The following is a 17,039-nucleotide window of genomic DNA, read 5'->3' as shown; positions in this document are numbered from 1 at the left end:
CTATGATCACATCTGTGATAGTATCTGCCCCAGAGCTGTGTTCCCTGACATAGACCCGCAATGTAATGTAGTGGGTCAGCGCTCTAGTTCCAACACCAAAGAGGCACAGGTTCAAATCTCACCTTACCTCCCGTGCATGTAAGCCGCTTCCATTCTCAAAACCTCCGTGGAGATGAAAACAATAGTATCTCCCTCAAATGGTCTTGGATTACATAAGAGGTTTTGCATAGAGTTTGCTGCTTAATATCCATTCAGTAACAGCAACCATTATTTTTATTTTGATATGTACATGTCTTCCGATCTCAACAAAGTTGTCAGTTGAATACAAAGGCCAGAGTTCACCTGTGCTTTTTGAGAGACCTCCCTCCAGGTCAGTACTTTTCAAACTGTAGCTTAGCGAACCCAGAAGTCAATTTAGCATGTCATAAGCTGGATATTGTTAAATTATAACAGAATGTAAAAAATGAATAGAATGGATCGAAGTACATTATATGTTATAGGAACTGGATGGTGTTTTGTCAAATGTGCATGTATATATATACATATATATACATATATGTGTGTGTGTGTGTGTGTGTGTATATATATATGTATGTTGTGCATATGTATACTAGGATATAATGTAAAATTCATTTCTTGCTGTGTCACAGTCAAAAAAAAAAATGTTTTGAAGCCATTGCCGTAGGCTGACCCACAGCTATTAAATATATTCTTTAGTAATGATATACTATTTAGGAGAGACATTACTGCCCCCTGCTGGAACTCCTGATTTCTCATAGAGAGAGACATCAGAGATTAGCACAGGCCTTGCTTTTACTTCCCCTGTCCTTGTGACCTCAGACGTCCTCCCCTACCTATCTGGAAGCTCACCTAAAGAGGACTCACCTTGAGCTGTCTTGATGCCCTGAGCAATGAGTCAAGGGCAGCACCAGAAGTGGGAGCTGGCGTTATCATCTTTAAAACAATTGTGAAAGCACAGCATCCTTCCCTCCCGCCCTCCTCCCACAGTCTCTCCTGGGAAACTATGCTGAGAGGCCCCACGACTGAGTCTCAGCCACACACGTTATCCTTGGTCCCACCTCTACCCCATCCCACGTCCCAGCTGGGCAGGGCCTCCCCAGCCCCTACACAACCATCTGTCTTCTCTTCCCTGGGGAGACTACACCCCTTAGAGGAATGCGGACCAACCGCTTGTTCTCAGAGCCAGGGCTGCCAGCAGCCTCTAGCCTCTTGTCCTTGAGTTCTGAAGTAGCTGGTGGGGGCTGAGGGAGAAAAGAGGTGGGAAAGGTATGAGACCCACCCAAGAGGCCTCACTGAGGGGTAAGGGCCCAGAGACCACAGCACCCCTAAGCCATACCCCTCTTTAAGATGTGAGAGCCAGAACCCGGTACCTTTACTAAGAATCCGTTTAATCCTGTTTCATTACCATGGCTCCCATGAACTGAGTGCTCATCCCAAGTCGTCTACACGTGAGGTCTCAAGTAAATCTAAGAAAAGTTAAAAATTGAGGCTGGAGGGGGTAGAGTTACTTGCCCGGGCCGCTCAGCGGGGAAGAGGCGGAGGCTGGCTCCAGACTCACGTGTCCCTGAGTGCGGGAACAGTGCTCCTGGCCGCCACTCGAGGCTGGGCTGCACCTCTTAACGTCGACACTTACATCGAGAAAGAAATGAAACATGTACGCATCGCAAAGTGACAGATAAAACCTAGTATAAAAAAGAGGTTAAATCTCAACTTTTGAATAAATAAACCACTGCATGGGGTTATAGTAGGCATTTTTTAGGACATAACAAATTATATTAATTCCCTTTCAAAGTAGCCTCATTTGTTTCCTTAAATTGGACCTCTTTCTCCTTTGGCTAAATGTTCTTCACCCATTTCCTGGTCTGTGAAGTAAAAGTAAACAAATCTCTAGTGTTTATACTATGCGCTAGGCACAGTGTGTGCTCAGTACTTTAACATATGCCATCTGATACAATTCTGACAACAGTAGGCTCAGAGAAGTTAATTAATTTGCTGAAGGTCACACAGCTAGTAAGAGACAGATTCTAAGCCAGGCATGTCTGACTCCCTTGCCAGACTCCCCAGCCAGAGCTGCCGCCTGGGTGAGTGCAGGGACCATCCCCCTGACTTTCACCTTCCCCTCTTCCCCTGTCCACACACCAAAATGAGCACAATTATCCAAAGGGAAGGAGGTCGAAATGGTCAAGGTCATGAAAAACAAGGAAAGACTGAGAAACTATCACAGACCGTAGATGCCTGGAGAAACACGGCAGCTAAACGCAATGTGGTACCCTGGGATTCTGGATGGCAAAAAGGACTTTGGTGGGGAAACTGGTGAGATCAACGGCTGGGTCCTGAAGGGTCTCCCGCCTTCCCTCCTGCTGCCCTGCAATCCATTCTCATGTACCTTCTAGAATCATCTTTCCAAAGCACAAACTTGACCATGGCTCGTTCTCCTGCAGTGCTCAACAGGCAGCTGTTCTCAGAAAACACCACCCTCTGGACCTTTGCTTGACACATTCCCTGTCAGCTCCACACCACCTGGCCTGCAGTTAGAATTACAGCGCGCTCTCTCTCTCTCTCTCTCTCTCTCTCTCTCTCTCTCTCTCTCTGGCTCAGTTTAGATGGCATTGTTTTCCAGGAAGCCCTCCCTGATGTCCTCGCTCCCATGCCTGAGTTAAGCTCCCTCCCCTGAGTCCCAGGACACCCTGTAACTAGCTCCCATCATAGCGCTCCTCATCCCGAGTCATATTCATATTATACAATGTGCCCCTTCCCTCTCACACAAGCGAGTCCTCTCTCCTCTGGAGCATGAAGCGCACGCCCAGATGGGGCACTGAATAGCACTGACTCTCATCGTGGAGAGGTTAGTCCTTTGCAGCTGCTTCCTCCATTTCTCTGATTGCTCAAGAATGATGTTAGCCTGCCTTCAGCATTCCCTGTCACTTGCTAATCTTTCTATTTTCAAATTATACCAGATCAATCCTAAGATGGGCACTTGCCATAGGCAACAGGATTTAGCTTGAATGTAGGACATTGTTTTATTTTCACTGCATTTATTTTATGTATAAAATACTGTTTGTGGAAAGCAATACAAGTTTGTCTTCTACATAGACCAGCCATCTTTTATAAAATTAATTTATATGAGTAAAGGAAGCAAATCAATTTAGAAAAAGTTTGGTGAATGGCTATGCAGGTGGCATGTAGGTGATACATTCATGCGTGCATATATGCATACACACATACGGTCGTGAAGGTCCCCTGCATGACAGAAACCTGTCATTACTGCAGCTAGTCCTTGGGTCATGAGACGCAGCAGACTGCTGTCTTTGCCACCAACTGCCTGTGTGACTGGGAGAAAACTACTTTTCTATTTCTTGGTTTACTCACCTGTAAAAAGAAAAGAACAAAATTGGGCCACAAAACTACATGATTTCATCTCTCAGAGACAAATCGCTTCTCCTGCTCATCCAGTACGGTAATAACTTTGCTGAAAAGTAACCCAGAGGTGATCATACTTTTTGTGTTAGAGATCAGAGATCTGAGATATGTAGAGGTTAAGTGACTTACACAAGGTAACATTTCAATTAAATTTAAGGCCCAAATCCAAGTTTCTCCACTTCTTGGTGACCTGTTTCCCCCCCTCTCCACCATTCTGAAACCCCCTTACAAAGCACAAGCACGTGTGCGCGCGCGCACACACACACACACACACACACACACACAATATAAAGACAGCTTAAAATAATGGAAGAGCAAACAAGAAAAGAACAAAGGGCAATATTGGATTTCAGAGCATTACCAGTGTTAAATAGGAAAGTAATGTACCCGAAAGCTGAGAAAACATGTCAGGGTTTTCCACAGTGTTGTAATTTCCTCCTTGCTCTTTATGTAGGTTAGATACAGGAGCCAGGAGCCAGGAGCCAGGCAGGCCACAGACGCTTTGAGAGAGGATTAGTATGAAGCGGCTAACCAATTCATCTTTGGCTACTCTGCATGTATAACAAACCCTGATTAAAGAGATACCAGATCCAACCACCTCTTCGCCCTCTGTGAATCATGAAGAACAGCTTCAACACGATTCCAAGGGGAGTAGTTACCCGAATTTTAAAAACGTGATATTTAAATACTGTTAAAGATGATTTTAGCAAACCAATTTGCATAGAGGGTGTCGTCATTGCGATGATACGGTAAAGTGTTTTCCTCGTTAAAATAATAGTCCTACTCTTGGCTTTGGAGGTGGTTAGAGGCAAATTTACCAGATTTATAGGTGAACCAAAGTGCATAGAGCCAGAAAATTTTAACCAAAATTCCCAATGAAATATAAAGTGGCTAGATATAACACACTTCATATATGTATACACACACACACACACACTCATCCACACACATGCATACGTGAGCGCACACGTGCACGCGCTCACACACACAGAAAAAGATCTGGCCAAACAGAAGCTCATATGAGATGTTACAGTTGATCATAAGCCCAATGTGAGTCAATAGTAAGATGTGGCTACAGAGGATGGGGGGGAGAAAAATCGTAACGCAACATTAAAATACAATGTTAAATAACATTAAGTACAGTAACATCTCTCTGTACTCTCTGCCCACCAGCTAGTACCAAAAGCCTGGTGCAGTTTTGGGAACTACACTGTCAGAGAGAGAGAAATTGGCACTTGTCCAGGAGAATAACAGGTTGGCGGGAAAGGAAGAGGATCTGTAACTTGAGTCAAATGGGGAGTGGGTCAGGGCACCGGCTGCAGGGCCAGGCAAGCCTTCTGCAAACACAAGCTGCGTAATAGTAACCGTAACCGTTCTGGAAGGCATGTGCCCCGCCCATCTCCTAGGGCTGCTGCTGACAGGACTCTGCATGGCAGGTTGGACTCCTCCACAGCATCCTTCCCCGCTCAGGATTTTACGGTTTGTGGTGGGAGCAAAACCACATCTCTTTGACATGGTAGCCAATTAGATCACTTCATTTCTTTCCTGGAGAAGAATACTCTGTAGACAGTATTTTGACAACCAGTCAAGGTCCTAAGAGAAAATACAATGTCCGTAGACAAGAAGATGCAATGTTGGCTCCTCTTACCACCCACTTCCTGCCCTGCCACATCTCCAACCATCTGGTTGGCCACGGAAGCTAGAAATTCAGGGCAGAGGGTCTGAAGGTCAAATCAAAGCTGCAAGGCATCAGGTGGCGAGCTGGATCTTTTTGTGTGTTCCCACAGTTCGGAGCAAGGGTGAATCTGTGTCAGGATCACTTGAGTTGCTCATTAAAAATGTATGTCCTGGGGGCATCTCCCAGACCTCCTGAATCAGAATTACTGGGGCAGACAGCTTCTGAAATGGCCCCCAATAATTCCCTGTCTCCTGGAATTCACACCCTTGGTCCTTCCCTCCCTTTTTGGGCGGGCTGGCCATAGTGACTCACTTTTAATGAATAGAATAGGCAAAACTAATGGGATGTAGCTTCTGAGGTTAGGTTATAAGAAGCCTATGACTTCTCTCTCTCCTTCTTCTCACTTGCTCACTCTGATGAGCTGGGAACTTGGGCGGCCTCTGGCCAACAGCAAGTAAGGAGCCAACATGATGTGAGTTTAAAATCAGATCATGCCCTAGATGAGCCTGAGAAGACAGCAGCCACGGCCGACACCCTGATGATAGCCTTGTGAGCCACGCTGAGCCAGGGGACCCAACTAAGTCGCACTGGGATTCCTGCCTTTCTACAGAAACCGTGAGATTATACGTGTTCCAAGTCGCTACATGTGTTATTCAGTGACCGAAAACTAATAGAAATGCTTCGTCCAGGAGCTCTCCTGAAATCAACATGACACCCGTCCTTCCAGTCTCCCATCCCACCCCTCCCTAACATAAAGGAGACAAATGTCCACATAAACATAAATGGGTGATATTTAATAACATACACTATTAACATGTAATCTATGTCATCATTTTCTTAGGACTCAGTTCCCAGGCCCTGGCCCTTGGGAAACTTTCCCCGGCTTTCTAGGGGGGTCACAGGGGAGCAGGGCCTCAGAGCAGGATGGAGATGGTGAGTCCAGGTCAGAATGTACGCCCTGTGCCTTGCAGCTGGCCATTCTGAGGCTGTGTCCTTTGGGCTCAGCGCATAGTGAATTCCTGCCTGCCGGTCCCCGAGGGCAGGAGTTGCGACACCTCCTTTGGTCCTGTCTAATGCGAGAGGGAAGAAGCTCCCAGTGCTTCCACCGGCAAGGGAAGGGGTCTTTCCCTGAGCAAAGCCAGCGAAGGGCCGGAGTCCAGCCTGCCTGCCTTCTCTCCAGTGCAGTTGCTGGCGCCCCCACTGAGGGAGGAGCTAGGTCTTCCGGGGGCAAGGTTTCAGTTGCCGTCAAGCAAGTTGCCGTCAAGCAAGGCCATATGTGTGGAGGGGCCGCGGTGTGCTGGTGAGGCCCGAGACACAAAGCCAGGACTTCTAATCCCTGCCCCGTCATCTGCTCTTTGAGTGGCCAGCCCGGACCGAGCCTCACTTCCTCTGGACTGTGTTCTTCCCATTGTAACATAAGGGGGCTGGGCCAGGTGATGGCGGGGACCCTCCAATTAGTGTCTAGAAGCTGTGGCCATGGAAACCGGTCAGGGAGGGACGGCTCTCCTCACAGGGCCAGGCCCCCGCCGCTCAGCCACCGTGCCCTCTCTGAGGAGCGCCCGGAGGGGCTGCTGTGCCACAGGGAGCTCTGGCAGACGTCATCCAGCCTGTTCCTAATGGTGTCCTGCAGCTCCTCGTCACCCAGCAGGACCGCTGCGGCCAGGGCCAGCCAGAAGTACTCGGTGGCATCGTGCGCATCCTGACTCCGTGGCATGGGGCGAAGAGGAGACAGCATTAGCAAGCATTTCCAGGAGCGGCTGGGAGGCAGTGTGGGAACCCTAGCTTTCGTCTGTGAGGCGTACTTTCCCACCCCTTCCCCTGGTTCCTTGGGGGAGCTCCTCCCTCACTCCACTGCACCCTGGGACGTGGCTAAGCCCAGCGACCCTCTTCCCCAGGCACAGGGTGGCATCTCACCCAGGCTCGGCCAATCAGGAAGCAGCATCCTGGGCACAGTGCTTCTGGGATGCATAAACGACTCAAGCTGACCTACCCCAGTCCCTCCCCAGGACCCTTCAATGTGACCTGGCAGAGAAAATGGTCCTTACCCTTTTAGATGCAGGCTCGAGCCTGCCGATAGTGGGAGGGGAAGAGACCAAGAAACAGAGAGAAGTAGAAACATGCAGAGCTGAGAGACAGGGAGAGGTGGGGAAATGCTGGACAGCTTTCGAGTACCAGCATCCAGCCCTACCTGCACCTAAATTTATACCCAAATTTTCCCATTATTTAAGCCAACAAATTGTCTTTTTTGCTTAAGCTGTTTGGGTTCTTCCCCTGACAAGCCCTAGAGCCTTTAGGGTCTAATCACACACACACGCTTTGTCCCTGAACCACTTCCTGGGAGCGTGGGACGGCGGCGGATGGCGGTGGGGCCACTGCTCCATCACCCCTCCCTATTGGGAGGGATGCGGAACAGAAGCTTCTTTGGGTGAGACTCAAAAAGGGCGGTGTGCTTCCCATTCACCCTACTAAGTCAGTCATTAATTCAAGCCAGAATCAATGTCTGGAAAATAAGAAAAGAACAGCAACACTCAGAATCCACCGAATTAAGAGATTGAGGCTAGCGCTGGAGCAGACAGGGACCTCTGGTAAAGTGAAGCCATTGCCTGGGGACAAGATCCAAGGGCCAGAATTGTAACAGAATTTAAGGTGACTAACCCAGTTCTAGAGGTAGATGGGAAAATAAGAAATTCTGGATTCAACTCCAGCAGAGCAAATGGGAGGATCCAGGGTAAGGCTTTCTTAGGGCCTAGGCATGCTGGCATTCGAGGACTCCACACTGACATATTATCTCAAACATACTAACATATACGCAGATTTCTCCTAAGTATAGTTTTATATAACTTGATAATAAGTGAGTTTCAATTAACTCATAAATCTATGAAATTTTATAGACATACATTAAGCATTAATTTTTATTTTAATTTTGGAGTGTGTAGCTGTTTTGTTTTGGGTCTTATTTTTTCATGGGCTCTTATGAGGTTCACAGGCACTAGGCAATGTGCCCATAACACTGAGAGATAAAGCAGCCTCAGAAATCAGAGCAGAGTGAGGAGGAAGAGCAGCTACGATCTGTCACCTCAGCAGAGAAGGGAACATCTTTGAGGTCTCCAATGGGCTAGGTGGCAAGAGCCATTGGGTCCCCAGTGAGCCCCTCCCCACCTATGAGACGAGACTCACCATCTGGGACCATCTCAACTCTACCCTGAAGGCTCTGTTGGATGGCAGCTCTCACACGCTGGAAGCATGGCTCTTACCTTCAGCTGGTAGAAGGTGAGTTGGCCCAGACGGTAATAGACCTTTGCATAATACAGGGCCTCCTTGGGACTCTGCAGCCAGGCTGGACAGAGGGACAGTGTCTTCAGGTAGCAGTCTTCGGCCATCTCATACATGCTCAAGGAATAGTACACCGTAGCCAGACGGTGAAAAGCCACCAGCTCCTGCTTCTGATCTCCTAGGAATTGGAAGACCGAGAGGGAGGTCCTGCAGCCAACGCTCTGCACCATTCATTCACTCATTCATTATGTAAAATTTTTTGAAAGTTTATCAGGTGTCAGGGATTGTGCTTGGGTAACAAAGCAGAATAGGTCCCTGCCCTTATGAGGTTTATTGTCTCCTAGGACACAGACATTTTTTAAATAATCCCACAAACAATGGTAAAATTATACCTGTGATAAGGGCTATAAAAGAAAATACAGAGCTCTCTGAGAGTGACTAATGAGAGTATGTGTGCCGGTCAAAATTTTCTGGGATCATTCCTGAAAAAAAAAATTTCTCCTTATTGCAGATGTCACTGTAACTCAAGATTCTGGGAAATAATTATTTCCAAATCGCTCTAATGGGACACAGTGACAAGACTAACTTAATGGAGTAGCTAAGTATTCTTTAAAATAAATAACTCGGTATAACAAATGTCTTCTCCACAGAAAGACTCTCTCTCCAGATAGCTCAGGGAGGGGGGGCGGGGTGGGGCGGAGGGGGGGGGAAGGGGGTGGGTTGGGGGGCTGATCGACAGGGTCACCACTGCTCCTTTACCACCCTCAGTCTCAGATAAGCTGCAGATAACCCGTTCACTTATAAGCCACACTCAAGAGCCCTAGAACCCTCGTACTAACGCGTCTATGACTCATTGCTTTGGTTTCTTGGGGGTTGTTGTTTCAGTAACTAACTCCTTTAATACAAAGTGGCCTTTTAAAGAGAATGAAGGCTTCCAATAGTCTGAGTTTTTTTTTTTTTTTTTTTTTTGGTAATATTTGCAAGGTGGCTGTTGAATGTGATCTAAAAATACCACTTTTAAGCTTCCAAAAGCCAAAAGCCCAAATTAAAAGAGAAAATTCAAGGAAGAGAAAAATTCTCTGATGGGGGAAAAACCCAGTATGAGGAAGTGCACGAGAGGGTGGATATAACCTCCTTTCGGCTTCTGTCCAGGAAAGGACAGCGTCCGAGCGGGGGCTGCCTGAGCTCCCCAAGGCCTCTCCTGAGATGGGCAGACAGTCGCGGAGATAAGGTCTTTTGCAGAGCTCTGAAGGGCAATTAGACACGATAAAGTCCAGTACCATCAGCATCTCATGTCGTTGAGAATGCCCAGAAGTCCCTTCTGGAATCATCACAGAAGACTCCATTTGCCTCCACATCTAATCAAGGCTCCTCTAATCAAACCTGTTTACCCTCCAACACCAACGTCTGAGAAGATATTTTTTTTTTTGTCTTTATTTATTCTGCCTTCTTTCCATTTTAACGACTTGTATTGTTTCCCACTAGCTTTTGTGGCAAATGCAAACTATTTCAGATACATAGCGAGTTAATTTAATGGAAATTTGCCCATCATTTACATTTCCATTCCATGGGGGAAAATATACATTTGACTAGCAATCGACCAATTAAAAAAAATTTAGGGCACAGTTGAGTTATAGAGGGCAGTGCCTGTACATAGGATAAAATTCCATGTGCCAAGGACTTGGAGGATAATACCAACTGTAATATAATAATTGGTGGGTATAGGTAACACTTACCAAGAACTTATTATGTGCCAAGCGCTGTGCTGTAGGTTTTTCTTGGCTAATCATTGGTCTTCATAACAACCTCATGAGATGGGTGCTATTTTTAACTCCGATTTGCCCAAGACAAACTTGAGGCTTACAGACTTAAGCAGCTTGCTTAATTAAGGTCTCCCTGAGGTTGAGCCTATGCAGTCTGACTCCAGAGCCTGTGCTGTGACTACTTTGTGCCTGCCTGGGGAGTGTTTACCACTCCCTTTCAATACAGAACCACCTACCTGTGACTGTGCTGAGTCTGGCTGCCAGGGTGGCAAACTCCAAAGCCTTGTCATAGCCTTCCAGACTGATCTGCAGCTCCGTCAGTTTGTTGAAAATCCGGAGCTCAGTCCTCACCGCCTTCGTCCTCCTTGCTAAAGGGACAGCCCCAGCCTGAGAAGAGAGGCACAAAGAACCATGGTCTCCCAAGAATCACCGGGGCGTGTAGTGCTCTAGGCGGCTCACATTCTGATGCCGGGTTGGGGAATGGTGGCCCCTAAAACCAAGGGGATGGGTCATGTGCCCATGCACGCCTTTTCTCGGTTCACTCCCCTGGTCCTTGCTCTTGGTTGCTGTGCCCAGATCTTAGAGGTGGAAGAACTAGAGGTCATCGGCCTCCTAAGACTGGGGGAACTGGGGGCAGGAAAGTTATTCACCTCCCAGCCACGTGCTCCCTCGGTACCCACGAGGCTAATGTACAAAGTACACATACAGAGTGTGCGCATAGTGTCTGAAGGTGCCCAACAAATGGTCATTTCCATTATTTTTATTATGCTAGGATTTTAGGCAGGTCATCTTGCTGAGTCTGCTTTCTCATTTATAAAATGCATATGACAACAAGCACCTCAATAGTCAGGAATGTGTTTTTCTCCCCACCCCTAGCTCAGTGTCTGGCACATATTGGGTGCTTAATAAATGCATAATGACCGAATAAACAACTGAATAAGCAAATTAATGAATATCTGAATGAGTGAAATTTTAGGATCAAATAAGATATTGATGTTTTCCCAAAATTCAGTCAGTGATAACAATTATAATTTTTGATATATCTACTTGACGTCTGAACGTTTATTTAATTAGTGTTATTTGTTAAGTCGATTCTCTTTTATTATCTTGCCTCATTCTTTGCAATAATCTTTGTGAAATCATGAGTGTGATTTAGTATTAATGCATACTAAATACAAGAAAAAAGTGTTCACCCATGGACCAATCATCTCCCACCAGTGGTACATTAAGATAGGCCGGTAAACAAAGAAGTGTGTACAAACTGTAAAGTGTCATGGGCCCGAGGGATGTAATTATTATGGTTTGTTCTCCCAAGAAGAATCATTTATCGAGCCTGAGAATGAGAGTTTATCAGATCCCTCTTTAGAGGGAGAGCGTGGGGGTACTGGATGAGGAAGGAAAGAAAAAGGTATATCAGCAAGAGAGGGGAGGGGGTCCAGGCTGAGTCCATGTGGCCCCGCCGGCACTTGTGCCAGGGCCTGGCCGGGCACACTGTGTAGCCGGGGACTTACTCGGTAATACTCCACGGCGCGATGCCTGTGGCGGGTCCCGTTGAAGAACACATCGCCCGCTTCTTCGTAGAGCTTGAGAGCCAGAGAGGGCTCCTCTGACTTCAAGGCTTTCTGGATGGCTGCCTGGGTAGGACAGAGATGACTGTCAAAGATAGAGAGAAGGGCTTCAAGTGTGCACAGGACTGGCCGCCGTGAGATCCTGACTACCTCGTTTAACCATCTGCCAAAGTCCACAGAATCCTGAATTGTCCTCCACACTCACTGAGCTGGTAAGTGCTCTGGTAAGAAGCCTTTGACATTCTCTAGTCCAGCATTCTCCCGTCCTGGCATGAGAGATTACATGGTATGGCCCTAGAATGATTTTTAGCAGTACACAGATAAATATTTTATGTTTAATAGTAAGTATTTGTTTTAATGTGTTTTAAGAAAAAAAAAAGATTAATGCAACATCAAAACCTGTGATTTCAGATAGCAACGCTTATTATAAAAAGCTAAGTTGATTTGAAGTTGAGTCAAAGAAAAAAGTCGTACACATGGCACACGGATATGGCAAAACCATGAACTTGATGTTTAAATGACTGAACTTTGGAAAGCAGTAATCTTATTTCATTCGACATCTGTACTTTCCAGATGGAGAAACTGAGGCTTAGAAAAATTAAGAAACCTCTCCCATGCGCATATCAGTAGTTCGTGGCAAAAAAATGCTAGGGTCTTCCAGCCCCATGCCCTCTCCTAGCCTCCCCCCGACCTCTTCCTCTCTAGCAAGCTATTTCCCGTCGCATTGAAACACATCGTGATGAAGTAACACCACGGCATCGGCAGCACGGCTACAGGTCATTCCCACTGACTCGCTTCGGCGGGAACTACCTGTAGAACCACAAGTTAAGTAGCCGTCAGGGGTTGGGTAGGCTGGGGACCACTCAGGGGCAAGACCCCACAATAATGGCCTTTGCATGTGCAGCTACACAGAGGGAGGGGCGGTGAGATGGAATCTTGGGGACAGGAGGCTCTGCCACCAAGCCACAGACGACCCGAACGGCTCCCTCTAGACCTCCGCTTTGTGGAGGGCGCCATGAGCCCACTGAACTGTCTGCTCTCTGAAAATCTTTCCAGCTCTTAAAAGCCCAAGGCAGAACAGATAGAGTCTGAGAACGAAAGCCTAAGTCTCACTGCCAGTGGGCAGTTTCACAGCTTACTAGCTGTATCACCTTAGGCAAGTTACTCAGCCTCATTGAGTCTCATCCATAATGTGGGAATTTCAGTAGCGACTCCTTCTGCATTGTAATGAGGATTAAACTACATCATGCATGCGGCGTGTTTACCAAAGTCTCCTGTGCACAGTAAGCATTTGATCCATGTTACACAACCATTATTAAGTCTAGGTGGAAGAGATTTTGTGCAAGTGTAAGAAATGTAGTAAGGGGAACTGAAAGGGGTGAAAATAAGAAATGGGAAGGAAGAAAAGATGACAGGCGTATTTCTGATGGAATGAATCCTCTTATTTATCATCATAATGTTCAGATAATAGTAGTAATGATAAAAATAAGTGCCGATGATGATGAAATACCATTTATTAAACATTTACTAAGTCCCAAGCACTTAATAAATGTTTACTAAGCATATGTGTTTACTATGCAAGTGAAATACCTAATCCTTATTAGAAATAGGGTTCATCCATGAATAAACTAGAGCCCAGAGAGCTCATGTAGCAAGCCGAAGGTCACACAGTTCATAATTGATGACCCTACGATTTGATTCCAGGCCTGTCTTTCTCCAAAACTCAGGCCTTCAATTACTACCCTGTGCCATATCTCAGATCGTAAAGGTACGCAAACAAAAAGTCCTAAGAGAACAGTAATGTTAACACCCTGCACACATCAACCTTGCCTCAAATTTTAGCAAGTCTCTGACATCAGATTACGTGTCCAGCTTCGGAAAGATGGGTGCACTTGACGTGACAGGTGCGGGAGTCTCCCAGCACGTGCTTCAGGAGCTCACGCAGGTGTGTGGGCTCCAGGACCTGTCCTTCACCACCTACACTCAGCCTGCCCGGCTGCTCTGCTAGCCATCTCGTAAGCAGGGAGTGAACCAGTGTTGACCCTCCGTCCAGGGACTTGGCAAGGATGTCACCTCTCTCTAGTTCCTGATGGTCACTTGGGAGGGGACAGCTGCCTCCCTGAACCAGGTCAGCAGATGAGCTCCACGGGAGTCTTACCTGTAGGTACAGCTCCACCAGCTCGTCTTCCTGCATGAGGTAGTGGAGTCGACCAGCCCCAAGCCAGGCCTCGGCAGCCTTGTCTCTCTCCCCCAGGTCGATGAAGATGCGCAGGCTCTCCTTGATGCAGGTGAGAGACCTCCTGAGGGACCTGAGGGGGCAGACGTGGACTCATAAGGTGTGAGGGCTCAAAGGGGTCACAGAGTCCCTCAGCGCAGGAGGAAACTTGAGGCTCTAAGAGGGAACAACATTGTTTCAGATCACACAGGAAGGTCTGGGCCTGATTTGAATCCAGGCTCTTCCTTGACCAGCTGTGAGACCTTGAGAAAGTACAGGACCGCTCTGTGCCTTGGTTTCCCCATCTGCAATATGGGGATATAAATGTATCTGCCTCAAAGGATTGTTGTGAGGATTAACGTGATAATACAACTAGAGTCCTTAGAGCAGTGCCTGCCATAGAGGCAGCACTTGACAAATGTTTAAATGTTCATTATCACTGTCATTGTCATTACTAGCCCACGGTCCACCCATCTTTAACTACTCTTTAACATTTTTTTCATAAACACCTAAAACACAGTAGATGCCAAATGCATATTTATTGAATAAATGTACAGATGAATGACCATAGTGGTGACTTTAAATCGTCAAAAACATTTTTGATGTTTTGTTTAAGAAGAAAAATCGAAGAAGAGAAAGTTTTAAAAGGCTGGTGGTTAACAGAGTACTCTTCGATAATTTGGAAAATTGTCTCATGTAGAACTCTTTCTCCCGACAGGGATTAAGGAAACGATGAGGCGCGGGCGATGTAGTGTCGCGCGGATTCAGGATTCTAGAACAAGAAGGAGCCTTGGGCGTCATGCAGACAGTAGTTCTCAATTTCGGCGGCATGGAATCACCCGGAAGCTTTTTGAACATACATACACAGGCAAACTCACCTCAACGTGTCGATATGCCATGCTAGCCTGGGACATGCAAGACATGTGGCCCACGCCCTGGCATTTTGTCAAAGCTCCCCAACAGTGATTCCATTGAACGGCTTGGGTTGAGACTTGCACACCTAGTCCAATCCCCTTCTTTTATAGAGGAAACAGGCCCAGAGATGAGAAGTGACTGGCGCAAGGTTGCACAGCACATTAGAAGAAGACCGAAAGCCAGAACTGTCTTCTCAGTCTCAGCCCAGGACTCGTCCCACAACGCCGACATTCCTCAAAGCTTAATTCACCTGTATCAGCATTACCTGTTATTAAAAACACAGACTCCCAGAGCTACGTCAGAATGACTCAATCGGAATCAGCACGGTTGCAAGCCAAGCTTCCTTAGTTCTCAGTTTCTACAACTCTTTCTACTTCGCGTGGGTATCCTGAGATTGCACATTGCTTGGTGAACAGTGCACCTCACTGACTGCCTCCTGTTACTATTAATGGGTGCTCACTAGGCAAATCCAGAGCCCCACTGCAATGCCACCCCCATGCCCCAAAGCCCTACATCCCCTCCTAGGGGACAGGCGAGAGTCCTCCCTCTCCCTTAGTACCCATATCTAGATGAACATCAAAGTCTGCCTTTTAAACCTACATGTGTCTTTCAGATGTGCCCCACCTTTCCATTGCAATTGCTATCCCTTCTACCCAAAATTCTATTCTTTACTCTTCTTCACTTTTTGAAATTTTACTTATCCCTCAAAGGCATCCTCAGATGCTACCACCTTCATGAAGTTTTCCCTGACAGCTCCTCTCAACCCTTGGCTGATGATGGAATTCCTTCCTTTCTCTCCAGACTTTCCCTGCAGATGCCTGCCATCTCGCCCATCGACACTTTCTACCTTTGCCTGCTGTGGCTTTGAGCTTTGTGAGAATGGAAATTACTTGGGGCAAGTTCAGTTGCAGCAATGTGTACATTACATCAAAACTCATTTAATAAATTCCTTCTTGAAATCAGTTCCAGGAAAAAATTTGGTCCAACAGATACGTTTGTTTATGTTCTTTTTTTCAGACAGTGAGAACCTCATATGGCTTTCCCCTTTTTACCTCAGCTACCAGGAAGCTTAGAGTTAAATTACTGTAACCACCTCCAGGTGCATGGAAACATTTGTTTTTCTATGTCTGTTAGCTGGTCTTTGTTCTTTTTCATCGTTTTTTTTCTTGAAAGCTCTGTAGGAGTGGGTGACTTCTACATGCTAAATAAATATAGTATTATAGCATGTTCTCCTTAATAAACTGAGCATTCTATAAAGGGATAATGACCTATGTTTGCAGAGGTTTCCTCTGACACCTAAGGTACTTCACGATCTTCCTCTTAGTATCACTTAAATTGGTGATAAAGCAGAAGTGGTTGTTTTCTCCTCCCAATTATACAAACAAGAATCTCAGAGCTTCGAATTATAGAATGTTAGGATTAAAAACTCCTAATCTGGATCGACTTCCAGAACGATGGAGTAAGGACCTTCCAAAAATCCACTCCCCCATAAAAGCAATGAGAACACTGGCAAAAATGGTCACAATTTTTTCAGGACTCTAGAAGTTAACCAAAGGCTTGCAATAATTCGAGGAATGTCTATTCAAAAAGAAAAAAAAAAGGCTGAATCTTGTTGAATCTTGTTAAGAATAGTGAGTTTGTTGCATCTTAACTTGCTCTAGAGGCATCTCCTCTCCACAGCTCTGTGAAAACCTTAAAAATCAACAGCTTCACAATCCCAGTCACCGGGAAAATGAGCAGCCTAGCAGCCACTGGAAGAGGCACAATGAGCTCGGAATTCCCCAGCATTCTATCCCCAGGGAATGGTCGCGATCGACCTGTGTGGAAGTTCCCTAAAAGCCTCCACTCACAGGGCTTGTTTTTATTTAACCTGACTCAGAGCTCAGTCTGTCCAGAATATCCTTTCCCTGGGGTGTTTGTCCACAAAGATCAGCAGCAAATGTTTAACATTGCTGCTGTCCAAGGTGGTGAAAACATTTGGAGCAAAGAAGAAGCTGGAAAAAAAAAAAAATACATAAAAGGAAAAGCTGGGGAATGAGATGCCCATAGAAGGACATCTTAAAAAGCTCCAGCATATTGCTGGAAATCTACAAGGCCATATACAAGTACAAAACTGTGTGCATGCCCAGGAAATTTATAACAGACTGTTATAAATTAAGATGTTAATCCCCAGGATTAAGCACTAT

At 46.3% G+C, this 17,039-nt stretch overlaps 1 protein-coding gene across 3 annotated transcripts in view; it reads right to left on the bottom strand.

Annotated features, from left to right (window-relative positions):
* Nucleotides 1-5,892: 5,892 nt before the first annotated feature.
* SH3TC2 (SH3 domain and tetratricopeptide repeats 2) overlaps nt 5,893-17,039 on the bottom strand; it is a 50,332-nt gene continuing 39,185 nt past the window's right edge. For 2 of the 3 annotated variants that reach the window (XM_016150333.2, XM_016150332.2), the window contains exons 13-17: nt 13,882-14,032; nt 11,667-11,789; nt 10,392-10,542; nt 8,374-8,570; nt 5,893-6,818 (exon numbers count right to left, since the gene is read on the bottom strand). In XM_016150333.2, the coding sequence (XP_016005819.2) occupies nt 6,627-6,818; nt 8,374-8,570; nt 10,392-10,542; nt 11,667-11,789; nt 13,882-14,032 (814 nt within the window). In that variant the 3' untranslated portion in view covers nt 5,893-6,626. Of the gene's footprint in view, nt 6,819-8,373; nt 8,571-10,391; nt 10,543-11,666; nt 11,809-13,881; nt 14,033-17,039 lie in introns of those variants that run through there. The other variant, XM_016150334.2, reaches the window with a different exon arrangement.

Source organism: Rousettus aegyptiacus, unplaced genomic scaffold (genome assembly GCF_014176215.1).
Source record: "Rousettus aegyptiacus isolate mRouAeg1 unplaced genomic scaffold, mRouAeg1.p scaffold_m13_p_7, whole genome shotgun sequence".
In the NCBI taxonomy this organism is placed as follows: domain Eukaryota; kingdom Metazoa; phylum Chordata; class Mammalia; order Chiroptera; family Pteropodidae; genus Rousettus; species Rousettus aegyptiacus.
Note: the sequence above shows the minus strand (reverse complement) of the source record. Positions and strands in the feature narration are given on the sequence as shown.